The following is a 14227-nucleotide window of genomic DNA, read 5'->3' as shown; positions in this document are numbered from 1 at the left end:
TATATATATATATATATATATATATATATATATATATATATACACACACACTGAAGCAGAAGTCACCAGACCCTTATATATAGTGGGAGGGTAGGGTGGGCCTTTTTTCAGGAGGGTAGTAGGAGATGAGTGATTGACTCAATGGGTATGGTAAACCTGTTGATGGCTGTTAACGACTGCAATTACCGGTAGAGGAATCCGATCCAAAAGTAGGATTGAGCATTTCAGACTCAGACAGGTGAGACAGAGATTCACATCCCCAATTCAGTCCATTTGACCTTGGACCAATCTCTCTCCTTCTTCCCTTTTACACACACAAACATACAAACGCACAGAACCCACCCTACCACATAGGGTTGTTGTGAGGATAAAATGGGGAGAAAGCCATGTTTTCTAGAGCTCCTTGGAGGTAGGATATACATGTAATAATAATAATAATAATAATAATAAAGTTAATAATAATATGATGTGACTACTAATTTCCAGGAAACAAAAAACAAACAGAACAGCTTTGGAAATGGCACTATTTGTAAATGATGTGTTGTAAACAAATGGATACTATCTTGTGGTGTTCCTTTCAGAGTTCAAAAGTTCTTGCTAAGAAAGAGCTGTTGTATGTACCCCTAATTGGCTGGACATGGTACTTCCTGGAGATTGTTTTCTGCAAAAGGAAATGGGAAGAAGACAGAGAGAAAGTTGTTGAAGGTCTAAAACGATTGTCCGATTATCCAGAGTATATGTGGGTAAGTTAAGTTTTGCAAGGCCTGTCCTTGGCGCTTTGAACAAAATGGTGTGGTCTTCCTGCATGGTGTGTGTGGGGGGGCATATTAAGATTTTATATACAAATCTGTATGTTGATTCATGTCTAATAGTATATAGCCTTCAATGTCTCACCTCAGGTAGGTTGTGCAGCCTTCTTTGGTCTAAACCCTTCATGTGCACAGCTTATTCAATGAATTCCAACTTTAAATTGGCAGGCATGTTTGTGTATGGTACAAAAGTATGGGCTGGATTCAACTAACTAGCCCAGTTAGCCTTCCACTCTCCTCCCTTGAACCCCCTAAATTGGCTTGGTGGGGAGCAGCAGTCAGGAAAACCCCCAGAATAGTACATGGGGGGGGGAGATCAGTCAGAACAGTCTCCTTAGTGTTATCTTGAATTTCTCCCCTTTTTTTTAGTATAAGGGACAGATTTTGCAGAACTGACCCTGCAAGATCACTGCATTTGGATATGGTATTACTATGCTGAATAATAACACGCAATGCACAAATGGTCTGATGTGCTCCAAATTTACATGTTGGGAATCCACGCCCCCCCCCCACCCAAATATACAGTTTTTAATATCTTTATTGGAGAACTAAGTGATGAAATGACCCTAAAGAGGATGCTTTGAGCATGTGAGGAAATCTGAGGTATGGGCATGTTCTCATTCTAAATGAGTTCTGGGTCAGGGTCTCCTATTTGAGGCTGAGGCCTTAAGACCTAATAGGTGGAATTCAGACATCAGCAAAAGTGCTGCGCCCTCTGTTCAAGTCAGGATGGGGACGGGAGGCAAAACACTTCAACAGAATACGTCCAGCAAGCAAATAGTCATGGGTGGCAGTCTAGTGCTGGTTAAAGGTCTCCAGAGAGGGGGGATAAAATAGTGCAGCAGGGAGGAGTGTAGCATTGAAAACCTCCCCACGGAAGATGTGGTGATGCTCTGGTTCTGAGGTCCATGCTCTAACCATGCTGGTAAGTCTCCTCGTGTTGCCAGCTCTGGGACTGGCATGGTACTGAAGGTGAGAGAGATTTGAGAAGCTGAGGGGAGTTCTGGAGAGGAATGATTGATAAAAGCAATGGTGCCCAAGGATTCTTCTCCCTTCAGTGGCAGCTGCCTGAAATGATGGAGGGAGAGGGTCTATCAGTGGCCACCAGGCACCATGGCTGTGTTCTGCCTCCATAGTTGGAGGCTCTATGCCTAGTGGCCACCCAGTTGTTTGGAACCGCAGGTAGGCAGGGTGCTGTTTCCCTTAGGCATATGGTTGGCTACTATGAGAAAAGGCTGCTGGGCTTAGATGGGCCTTTGGCCTGACCCAGCAGGGTCCTTGGTGTCATGCAATCATTCCACTGATGCAGAAGTTTCTGAATCCAGATACTGGTCCCCAGCAAACTCTCCACATGATTTCTTTATTTGAGAAGTAACATTTGGACGTTTCTTCCACCCCTCCCCTCTTGTTCTGTTCCATAGTTTCTTTTGTACTGTGAAGGAACTCGTTTTACAGAGACCAAGCATCGTATCAGTATGGAAGTGGCAGATTCCAAAGGATTGCCTAAACTCAAATACCACCTGCTGCCCAGAACCAAAGGTTTCACAACTGCCGTCCAGTGTCTCAGGGGAACAGGTATCTATTTCCTTGGCCTTCCTTGCAGTGTTTGTGGATGTGATTCTTGAGCACATTCATTGCTGTTGGTCCCCAGATGATTATTATTTTCTTCAGTGGAAAATCGGTATTGACTTTAATGTTGACGTTTTAGACCGCTGGATTTTATTTCGTAATTAGTTCTTAATATGTTAATTAGTTCCCCTTTGAATTCAGAGAAATTAATACTGCTACTTAGCACTTCACATTTCTAAAGTGGTGTGCAAACATTGACTAATTAATGCTCCCAGTGTGCATGTGAGGTGTAAGTTTGTGTTATGCCACACAGACAAGGCTGTTAAATAGGACAGATGGCTGGCCAAATACAATTGTGGGTTACAAGTTTTGCTATGTCTTTCCAGACAACAGCATCAAATCTGTTCTGCAGAATCTGGGGAGGTTAGGAAGACATAAAAAGTCACAGTGTCCCCTTCCCTACTTAGTGGTGGAAGGTTTAGCATGTTATTTTATGTCATTCCTCATCTACATTCCTCTCCCTTCCCAATCTATCCAGGTGTTCTAAAAGTGTGACTGTTTTTAAAGACTCTGTTGATAAAAGATTATGGAGCTTCCCTTTGCAAATTGAAATCATCTCCCACCTCCACAGCACAACCCAGAGAAGTATCAATGCGATTTAAATCTTGAGGAAATAAAAGAGTGTCTAGCTTCCACTTAAGTGCTTAAATATTATTGATTCAGGAGCACTTATTTACACGTACTTTCCTCTGGATTGTGTTTAATCCATAAGAGCCACTCGAATCTAGGAAAGACAACAGAGTTGAATCTGGATGAAGAACTGCCTTGAGCAAAACACTGCCTTTGATTCATTTCCCTTTTCTGCTAGATGGGAAATATGTTAGCATGCATTTCAGCATGCTTGTGAGATTTGGAGAGGTGAAGATACCTTATATTAATATTATTATTATTTTCTTTCTATATGTGAAGTAATTTTTCTGTGAGTCACATATAGATACCAGTCTTCCTGTATATATAATCTCAGGGTTCTTTCACTTCTGTTGGCTGCAACATGACTAAGATTCACACCCATTAGCTTAACACTAAAGCTGAGTTCAGATTTAATCACCAAACTTAGGGTTACATAAAGGAGGCTCTGACTCATGAGCTCCCTCATCTCTTTTTCTTCCCTGTATGCTCAAGCAATCTGGTTCTCTCCATTATTTCGGTTTTTGCAGCAAACCATAGTTTGCTGTTGTGTTGTATACACAAGTTGCTTCAGATGTCATGTTAAACCACTGTTTAGCATTAAATGCATGAACCTGCTCCCTGTCCCTCCCCAGGCTTGACTACAAGGAAGAGATCAAAAGCGTTCACTAACCATTGCATTTAGCTTTATCATGTTCCCCCCCCCCCACACCACAGAAAGCGAATATCAGAAACCGTGGTTTGATCTTAGCTTGTTTGACAAACCATGAGTTGAGCTAACTACTGTTTGTCCCAATTCAGATGAAACAAACGCTGCTTCTTAACTTCTCTTCACTCCTGTGCCAAAGGAGGAGAGGGGCATGGGGAGTGCATGAACCAGAGACATGTTCGGTAGCAGTAAAACAGCGGGACACTTTTGGAATTTTGAGAAAGCAGTAAGATGCTTATTCATGTCCCACTCAATGCAACGAATGCGGCTGGTCCGAACCCATTTAAATGCTGCAGCACAGTTTTGTGTTGACGTCGTTGTACTTGGGAGCATTGTACTTGGGAGAATGATGGAGAATGATGAATGATGTGCTTCCAGTCTCAGGAGCCTCACCTTATTTGGAACTCTGTTTGTAAGCCTTGTTATAACAATTAAATAAGTTGGATCCTAGAGGTTAAAGTAATGGTGACGTCTTCTCGTTTGCAACAGTTTCAGCAGTGTACGATGTAACGTTAAACTTCAGAGGAAACAAGAACCCCTCCTTATTAGGAATCCTCTATGGGAAGAAATACAAAGCTGATATGTGTGTCAGGTGAGCATGGCATGTTTTTGAGAGCTTGGCACGTATTTCAGAATTGTCACAATGTCCAAATATGGTGATAAGCCTGCCTCCTTTTCCCCATGTTCTTTCGCCGCATGGATTTGGGATACTTCAGCTGTTCAAGCTTAGTACGGAAGAGCCTCTTTCCCGCCATTAATATTAGAGAAGATGAAGGCTGTTGCGTGCATCCAGCACAACTACGAATTCTGTAAAAGTAATACTTGGCTCTGCCTGCCATTTCAGCATCTTCCATATTTGGTTTGACAGACCCATGTGGTCGTGGGAAAGTACATTATGTAAAGCTCCATAAATTCGTACTGCCCTCTCTTAAAGATTGGTGAATTGCATAGTACTGTACAGTCATTCATGTCTTTTAGATAGCTGAGTCCAGTCTGGCTCGAAGTTCTGAGATCCAGTTGCCTGCGCTTTCTCGGCTAGGCCTGCTGTTCAGCCATATAAATAGATGGCCCATCTTCTCTGCCTTTGTTTCGTTCAGTAAAAGACTTGCCAGGAATGCTTTCTGACTGGATCCGCTTCAGGCGTATCTGAAGCAAGTCATTTCTACCCTTGTGAATGGTGATGATGGAGACTTCGTCATCTCTTTGGTGCCCCACAGATATACATGTCATCATGCTTGCCACTGTCTTTGCTTTTTATGGCCCTTGGAAAAGAAGGATTATCTAGTTCAGGGCTGTCAAACAGGAAGCCCTGAAGGATTATGGGGCTTTTGGGGATCCCCAAAGTGGTCCACAGCTCACCTTTCACAAAAATTACTGACCATCTCCAGACATTGCCCTTTGTACAGCTCATGGAATGACATGGCATTACTTGCCTCTCCCACCATAATAATTTTTTTAAAAAAGCAAGCATTTTTACTCACACCGGTACTGTGTTCTGAAAGACATGTGCTTTGGGGCGAGGGGTCATAGTTCAGTAGGAGAGCACATGATTTTGTAGATTTGTAGAGTTGGAAGAGGGGACAAGGGTGGCGCCGTGGTCTAAACCACTGAGCCTCTTGGGCTTGCCGATCGGAAGGTCAGTGGTTCAAATCCCCGTGACGGGGTGAGCTCCCGTTGCTCGGTCCCAGCTCCTGCCAACGTAGCAGTTTGATAGCACGCCAAAAAAGTGCAAGTAGATTAATAGGTCCCGCTCCGGCGGGAAGGTAAACGGTGTTTCCGTGTGCTCTGGTTTCGCCAGAAGTGGCTTAGTCATGCTGGCCACATGACCGGGAAAAACTGTCTGCGGACATACGTCGGCTCCCTCAGCCAGTAAAGCGAGATGAGCATCACAACCAACCCCAGAGTCATTCACGACTGGACTTAACTGTCAGGGGTCCTTTACCTTTTTTAGAGTTGGAAGGGACCCCGGGGGTCATCTAGTCCAATCCCCTGTGGTGCAAGAATCTCAACTAGACAGATGAACATCCAGTTTCTACTTAAAAACCTCCAAGGAAGGAGAGTCCACCACCTTTTGTGGGAGTCTGTTCCACTTGCATCCAAAGGCTCCCTGGTGAGATCCTGCTCCAGAGAAGGTGCTCAGAAAGACCCTTGGCTGCTGCCAGTCAGAGCAGACAATGCTCAGCTCAACGGACAACTTGTGTCTTATGTTCCCAGCTTCCTCAAGCCAACAAACTAAAACGACATTATTTGTTATACAGCTATAACAGGGGCAGCCAAGCTCCAAAGAATCACAGCCCGTGTGGTTCCTCAACAGAATCTCTATTGTCCTTTGTTGTTACTTAAGAGGAGAAGGACCACAGGAATTTCTTCATTAACTTCTTCAAGTTCTTGTGGTTATCTGACCCAAGCTTTGGTCACCATTGGCCTGTAGCCTTCATTTGGGTGAAAGAAAGAGAATCATACCACTATTTTTTAAAAATATATATATATAGCACTTCCTTCTCAATAAACTCACCCATCCGTTTTTTTGTACAAAGCAAGAATGTATTCTGCCTGTGGGCACCCCCTAGTGGCAAATTCATGGTACGGATGTGACAATACAGGGTTTTCACTTGTATTTGTGTTCATCTAGAGCAGAACACTTAGTATAAGTAGCACAGAAGTTATAATTGTGATGGTCTTTCTTTATTAAATGCTCTTTATTGATTTTTTTTTAAAAAAACCAAAACAAAACTAGGAGGTTTCCACTAGAAGATATCCCTTTGGATGAAAAGGAAGCAGCAAAGTGGCTCCATAAACTTTACCAGGAAAAGGTAAATCACTTGTCCTGCCTTTAAGATCTTCTGGAATAATATGCTAACTGAATGAATTCTCAGAGAAGACAGCGTTGTTATATGTGTAAGTGAGCAACTGGATGTGATATGGAAGGTCCTTCATGGAAGATCTCCCATGGTTCTTTTAACATAAACATGTTTTCTACCACGCAAAAAGTGCTTTGACGTTTGTCCACATTCGTACCTCAAGATAAAGGTGCACAAAGCTGAATGTATACACAGTACTCACTGTTAGACCATGCTGATGCAAAACGTTGCTTCCTCCACAAATGGGGCCCCAATCCTGTCTTTTCTGTATCATGTGAGTTTTACTGACCAATGGGGTTTCACAGTAGCAAAAATATATATGGGGAAATGGGTATACTAACACTGAACAAAACGTCAGGAATCTGATTTGTTCTAAAGATGATACTTCATTATATGAGAGAGAATACTAATTCAAGAGAAAACTGTAACTTCTGCTAATAAAGGTTCCATTCGGCTGGGTGGCCTGTTTTCCTTCATTTTTCACATTCCATCCCTAAGGCAGCATAGAAATAAAAATCCCACTGAAATCAATGGGGCTGATTTCTTAAGTGTTTTAGAATCTGCCCAAGTCAAATCCTCACCCGCACCAGATAAAGGGTTTGAGGGGTCTGTGCTAATCTGATCTGCAAACTATGGTTCACCAGCGGCACTCTGCATTCTTATTTGCTTCTTTACGCTGCCCTTGTCAGTGGAAATAGTTGGAGATTGATTACCATGTATTGTATATAGCAGTTAAATAAGTGGGGGAAATAAAAGGTAACCTGATACAGTTACAGCTCATTTGATGCAGCTCCCCTTAGGGGAATAATAAGCTTTAAACAGAAGATGGTTTTACACGGTAACAGCAACTTTCATGTAAGGGATTGGTGCATAATAGACACCGAAGGAGAAGCCTCAAGAATGGAAGCACATGAGCCTGAGGCTTGTATGGGCTCATGCAGTTCTAAAACCAAGGTTTGGGGTTACATGCAAATGCAGCCTAAGTTTACTACCTTCTAACTTTCTGCAACTGATTGTGTGAATGGAGCCCTGAATGCTCAGGGCTGTCTGAGAATAACTTGGGTTTATCCATTGCCACATACTTCTAAGGAGAAGTTGTGTTTTGTTTAAGCAGTAGCCGTAACACTTGATGGAATTAACAGTAGTTTCAGGTTAACACTTCATGACTAGGTTACATGAATAATGTAAAGTGTGACATTGACACACCTTTCAGCTTCCTGGGAGACTGTATTTTATTTATATATTTTTTCCCTTACCATATCCTGCCATCAGGGAACACATCTTACACATTTTACCATCAGGGGACGCATCTCCTATCCATACAGTGATGGCATGAAGAAGAAGGCACAATGAATATAGAAAGGATTTGGTTGGCAATAGAGTAGCAGAGCCTAAAACTTTAGTTTAGAACACTAAAAAGGTGTTTTTGCTTTTTAAGTAATCATGATGGAAGAGAAAATACAAATTGCTCCTGCAGCAACGAGTACTGGGTCACGGAGACCTGCCTCTGTGACCATATTAAAATGTACAGGCATTGAATGATATGAACGCACCTCTGTGTGTCCCCAAATTTAGAAAGGTTTTTCTTTCTCTCTTCAAGGATGCTTTACAAGAGAAGTATAATCAAGAGGGTACATTTCCTGGAGAGCAAATCAAACCTCCCAGAAGACCATGGACTCTCCTCAACTTCCTGTTCTGGGCCACCATTGTCCTGTCTCCTCTTTTCAAATTTGGTTTTGGCATTTTTGCAAGCGGATCTCCTCTCCTGATTATTTCATTCATGGGCTTTGTTGGAGCAGGTAATAAACGCCGAGCTGAATGTGTACATCTGTATCCTGTGATACAGCCAGACGCCGTGGTCATTTGCTCAACTTGTTAGCTGACTTGCAGTGAGGTGGGGAAGGAAGATTGTGTTAGACAAATAAGAACTACATTCATTCATCTATCTATCTATCTATCTATCTATCTATCTATCTATCTATCTATCTGTACTGGAACACAGTGGTTGTTAGACGTAATATTTAGCACTTTGAGAAGTGTACTCGGAATCTTGTCCAATCGTACCTTGGTTCTCGGAACAGAATGCATTCCAGGAGTCCGTTCAATTCCCGGAAACGTTAAAAAACCAAGGTGCAGCTTCTGATTGGCTGCAGTAGCATCCTGCAGCCAATCAGAAGCTGTGGAATCCGCTCCGGATGTTCGCCTTCTGAAAATTGTTCAAAAACCGGAACACTCCCAGGTTTCGATCGTTTGAGAGCTGATTTGTTCGGGAGCCAAGGCATTTGAGATCCAAGGTACGACTGTATTTTGATTATCTTTCCCAGTCAAGAGCTCAGGATAGGTTGCAATATACACTTCATTTTCTTTTTACAGTAGCCCTATGAGAAGTTTAGGCTGAGCAACAGTTACTTTCCTAAGACCATCCAGACAAACCTAATACATTAACCCCTGCATCACATAGACACCTACGGTATATATAGTTTTCTCCTTGTACTAAAGCCTGTGCTGTTTTAGGCTGCAATTCTGTTGTTGTTGTTGTATTTCTATATCACCCTTCATCTGAGGATCACTGGGCAGTTTACAGTATAAAAACACAAAAGTGCATAACATAGCAATAAACAAAAACAATGCTACACTCACAGTTTGAATGGATTGTTAAATAGATCTCCACCCCCATCGTTTTGCCCGGACACTGAGGTCCAGTGCTGAGGGCCTTCTGGCAGTTCCCTCACTATGAGAAGCCAGGTTAAAGGGAACCAGGCAGAGGGCCTTCTCAGTAGTGGCACCCGCCCTGTGGAACACCCTCCCACCAGATGTCAAAGAGAAAAACAACTACCAGACTTTTAGAAGACATCTGAAGGCAGCCCTGTTTAGGGAAGCTTTTAATGGTTAATAGATAATTGTATTTTAATGTTCTGTTCTGTTGGAAGCCGCCCAGAGTGGCTGGGGAAACTCAGCCAGATGGGCGGGGTATAAATAAATAAATAAATTATTATTATTATTATTATTATTATTATTATTATTATTATTATTATACCTGCTCTTGCCTTTTACTCCTTTGAGTCCTCATCAGATGCTTGATCTCTGCACTGGTGTTCTGTGCAGATGTAGCATTTAATGATGCAAAATTCAGGGTCCTAAGGGGCCTGCAGCACTGCAGATGTTGTTGCACTCCCATGCCCATCAGTTCCAGCCATCATGGCCAATGGGAATGATGGGAATTGTAGTCCATCAACTTCTGGTAAGCCACGGGTAGGAATGGGTACCAATTTTGGTTTCTCTCTCTGTCTCATCTTTCCAACCTTAAAGTTAAGTTCTCCACATTTTCACATCAGTTTGCAATTTTAAAAAAATAAAATCTGCAAATGGAGTGCAGTTTTCTCCTAATATACAATATCATACTATGCAATTTTGGCAATACATGCATTTTAATTTCCTTAGTATTTTAATTTCCCATAATATGGTACATTTATGTATGTTGTTTTCACAAAGATAGGCATTCATATGCACAGTTTCCCTTACTGTGTGCATTTTTGTTTACATTACTTGGCTAGAAAATGGCACTGCAAATTTAGAAAGATGTCTGACATTCAGTTTATATATTATTTTGGATATTGCAAAATAATTTGATTCACCTTTAAATACAAACTGAATAAAATTTCTTCCCTATCCCTGGCTGTAGTTTCCCTGTCCCTTTTCGGTTCCTATTGGCTGTGTGTAGATAACTTTAAAACGAGTGAAAACTCAGAAGTGGAGTTTATGGGATGGGGCATGGTAGTGCTGAGTGGGATTCCTAGTAGCTGGGGCTTTAGCATGCTGAGTTGGTCCTTCCTCTTTCTAACAGCTAGGAATTTAGGAGTTTTTTTGGTGTAGAATGAATCAACACAACACACACACATATATATCACACCCACACACACACAGAGCCCAGTGTGCATGGGTGTACACACACACATTATGTATATGCACACATTTTGCTACCTTCACTATAGTTTACAGTATATAACAGATCGTTAATTGACAAGGAGTGGCATAACTCAGTCATCTCTCTTTCCTTTCTGTTTTAAAGCTTCATTTGGAGTTCGCAGACTGATCGGCGTAACAGAAATAGAGAAAGGCTCCAGCTACGGCAACCAAGAATTCAAGAAAAATAAGTAACTTCACAGATACAGTTCCAAACATATAACAAGACTATGGTATCAAATTAACTTCATTGAAAGAAAGACACTTAGAAAACTTATCTTTTTTTTCTTATTAACTGATAACTACTAATACTTGAGCCAAGACTGAAGAAATTGGAAGATTCAAGAGGAAGAGGAAACAATTGACTACTTACCTGCCCAAGGATCCCTGTGTTCATAAGTTTGGGGAGAAAAAAATATCTGGGCTAACATTTTATTTTTGGCTTTCTTGTGGGTGGGAGGGGGAACTAATGGGTGTAGCTACATGCATCTTCAGATAACTGGTTTGTCTTTCAAGAGTACAACACTTGCTCGCAAGAGGAGCTACTGAATGTTTCTTCTTGCTAAAACTAATTTAATATTTTCTTATTCATAGCATCTTTTTTTAAAACAAACAAACAAGCAAGGCAGCATGAATTGCAGCAAAACACAATCTCCAAGTTAAATAACAGCTGCTCCTTGGGGAGGAAGCAGTTGGGAAAAGCTACTTCATCCTTGCAGATGTTTCATTTTTAGGTTAATATTTGTTCATTTCTGTACACCTGTGGCATTCCAATGGCAGCAGTACCTGACTGATAAGCACATACTTTGAACAAGGCACTAGAATTAATGCGGTTCCAGGCTTCCCTACTCGACAAACACATTCCTTACCCCTCATGCACTCCCAGCTGAAACAGGGATGTGCTTAGCTCAGTTTCCTACATAGATCTTGGACTTGCTATTTCTTTCTTTAAAAAAACAAAACAAAAAGCTTATATGACGGCCCTGAAATTGTTACCAATGTGACTATGGCTGCTCAGTCATTTAATCTTGGCAGTACCACCCCCACTGCAAAAAAAAGATCTGTTCTCAGAATCTCCTGTATAGCTTGTGGTGAAAAACAGCATAAAACAACAGAGGAACTTGGAAAGAAGTTATATTCAAAAAGCTACTAATTGTAGTAGATAACACAGGGTTGGTACTGTACCTCTGCAGCCTTCAGCACAGTTACTTGGAAGGAAACTAATGATTTTAGGTCAAAATCTCTTCTAGGCAAATGTGTTTAGGGCTGGATGGTCAGTTTGCCTACATTATCACATGATATCGCCAGGTCAACCAGCAATCAGTGAAGCTTTTTTAAAAGGTTCAGACTTTTTGAGGATTTTCTGCTACACATGAAGAGCTACTGGTTTGGTTTCAACAATCTCTGGCTCCGAAAACACATATAAGAGCTAAATAGAAAGGTTTTTGATGTGGTGGCTGCCCTCCGTCACAATGCATTGAGGTTGCTTCCCTGTGGAAAGTCATTTGTTTGCTTGACACAGCCTTCAAGTCAACCATGTCTTGACTCACAGCATCTCTAGGTTTACTCCATATAACGAATGTTGTAGGTGAATGACTAGTCACAAAGTCTCCCTTCAGATACTGTTTTGTGTGCAGCTGCCTTTAATAGGGCTTTGCAAATTGATTTCTGTGTCACAAAAATATTTGAAAGTATATGGCAGTGGCATATATCATCTTCCAGTCCTGGGACCAAATTTTGCAATCAGATCCACAGCCAGAAAAAAAAACCCCAATAGGAATTAAGCTCTATAAATGGGATTCAAAGCAGAATTGGGCCCCCACCGCTCCTTATGATGTGATAGTAACACACACATCCTCTCATAGCCGGGGGGTAAATGTGTGACATCTTACTTTCCAAATGTTAGCATTTTTAAATTATTCTTCCTCACTTGCAGGAGCTCATTTTGAGAATACTTTTATTTGCAACTTGCCACTCTGAAGTTTGGAAAGGTTTTTTGTGGAAATGGCTTATCTTAGCTTTCTCATGCTGATGAATGTTTGCTTAGGGATTTCTATATGGAAGGTTTTTGGAATTGTCCTATGGAGCCATGATCAAAGCATCCAATATCCAAACATGTAGAAAATGGCATGCAAGAGAATGGTTCATGCAGCTAGAACACTGCGCTACCAGTTCCTATTTCTGCAGAGAGAAGCCATTTTTCAAATAAAACAGTTGCTTGCCTCTTCAGTGAGGGAAATACTATTGCAGCAAAAGATCTTCATTGGCTTCTTAAGTCACAGCCCACAGTATCCATGAATTTTGCTTTCACCCAGCATAACATTGTATTGTCAGTCCCGGAATCGGTAAGCTACGCTTCCTGAAAGGGAATAAAATCTACCCTGACTGTAAGGGCAGACAACTTATTAACTTCATTGGAAGTTGAACCTGTGCTTCTTGGGGAGAATCCAGCCATGACTATTTTTTACTTAGTAAATATATTCTGCTTTTTGTTTTGTTTTTAAACAGTTATACAGCTAAGCAGAGAGCTTTCTTCTCTGTTATCTAACACGAGGACTGAACAGGCAGGATTGTGTTTTTTAAAAGTACTTGATAAATAACACTTCCTTGTTGGAAAGGTTGTTTTTTTCTCCGTTTAACAGATGCTGTATAATTGCTTTCTGAAGAAGATGTTGAATATATTTTAAATGCACTTAATAACAAAAACAAAGTGGGAAAGTCCCCTGGCTGTGCATTGCTATTGCTTGTGAGCAAGGAGTTCTGTATTGATAGATAAGGCCAGACACTGTAACAGAATTAAGTGGGGCAAGCGGGGGTCGTGCAGGAAGAAACGCTGCAAGGAAACAAAGAGTGTACAGATCTGTTAAAATAGGTGTCCAGCCTCCACTTAGCGCAAATGGCTCCTGCTAAAAGGTATTGGGAGTACTGCATGTACATTATGGAGAGAAAAAGCAGATGTTTTCCTTCTGTTTTGTTTTCATATCATGACATATTGATCATATTTTGTTTTTGAAGACATAGCAAAGTATACATTAATTTGTTTGCAGTTTTAGAAAGACATATCCGTTTTGAAAACTGAAGTGTACAACTGGCACAATCTAGTACATGGCAGCTCATCTTTTTGGCTTAAAATTTTGGTTTGTCTCTTCAAATAGTTTTTTATATAAATATGCAGAGTACGTGTGAGAGAGTATTACTGGAAACAGCAGTAAGTGTGTCTCATGAAGAATATCAAGCGGTTTGGATTGGAACAGTGAGCATAGATTTTATACCTTACACTATTTTCTTCTGGTTTAATAGAACATAGCTTGTATATTTGACTACCAAGCCCTTTGAGAGCAATAATAAACAAAATATATCATGAACTTTTCCTTTTCCTTTTTCTTTTGGTCTTTCTTCATTATTCAATTTTAATCATTATTAGAATGTGGCAGCCCTTTCCCCTTCCTTCCATTGTCAGCACACCATTTGTGTTTTGATGTCTTGGATTAAAATGTAACTTTTAAATGCATAGGCTGGCATCCAAAGACCTGCTTGAGACACATTCAAGAGCTTGAGCATGCCCCGTGAGGTTTGTTTGTTTTCCATTTTACGCAGCTGACATAATGCCATATTGTGCCTCTTCCTTT

General features: G+C 41.1%; 1 protein-coding gene across 3 annotated transcripts in view; it reads left to right on the top strand.

Annotated features, from left to right (window-relative positions):
- AGPAT3 (1-acylglycerol-3-phosphate O-acyltransferase 3) overlaps nt 1-13963 on the top strand; it is a 75347-nt gene extending 61384 nt beyond the window's left edge. For all 3 annotated transcript variants that reach the window (XM_035114791.3, XM_035114788.3, XM_088667822.1), the window contains 6 exons: nt 582-743; nt 2231-2384; nt 4264-4366; nt 6512-6587; nt 8236-8434; nt 10705-13963. In XM_035114791.3, coding sequence (XP_034970682.1) covers nt 582-743; nt 2231-2384; nt 4264-4366; nt 6512-6587; nt 8236-8434; nt 10705-10793 — 783 coding nt within the window. In that variant the 3' untranslated portion in view covers nt 10794-13963. The remainder of the gene's footprint in view (nt 1-581; nt 744-2230; nt 2385-4263; nt 4367-6511; nt 6588-8235; nt 8435-10704) is intronic.
- The last annotated feature ends 264 nt before the right edge of the window (nt 13964-14227 follow it).

This window comes from Zootoca vivipara, chromosome 4, assembly GCF_965207765.1.
Source record: "Zootoca vivipara chromosome 4, rZooViv2.hap1.1, whole genome shotgun sequence".
Classification (NCBI taxonomy): Eukaryota; Metazoa; Chordata; class Lepidosauria; order Squamata; family Lacertidae; genus Zootoca; species Zootoca vivipara.
This window is presented reverse-complemented; position numbering and strand designations above follow the sequence as displayed.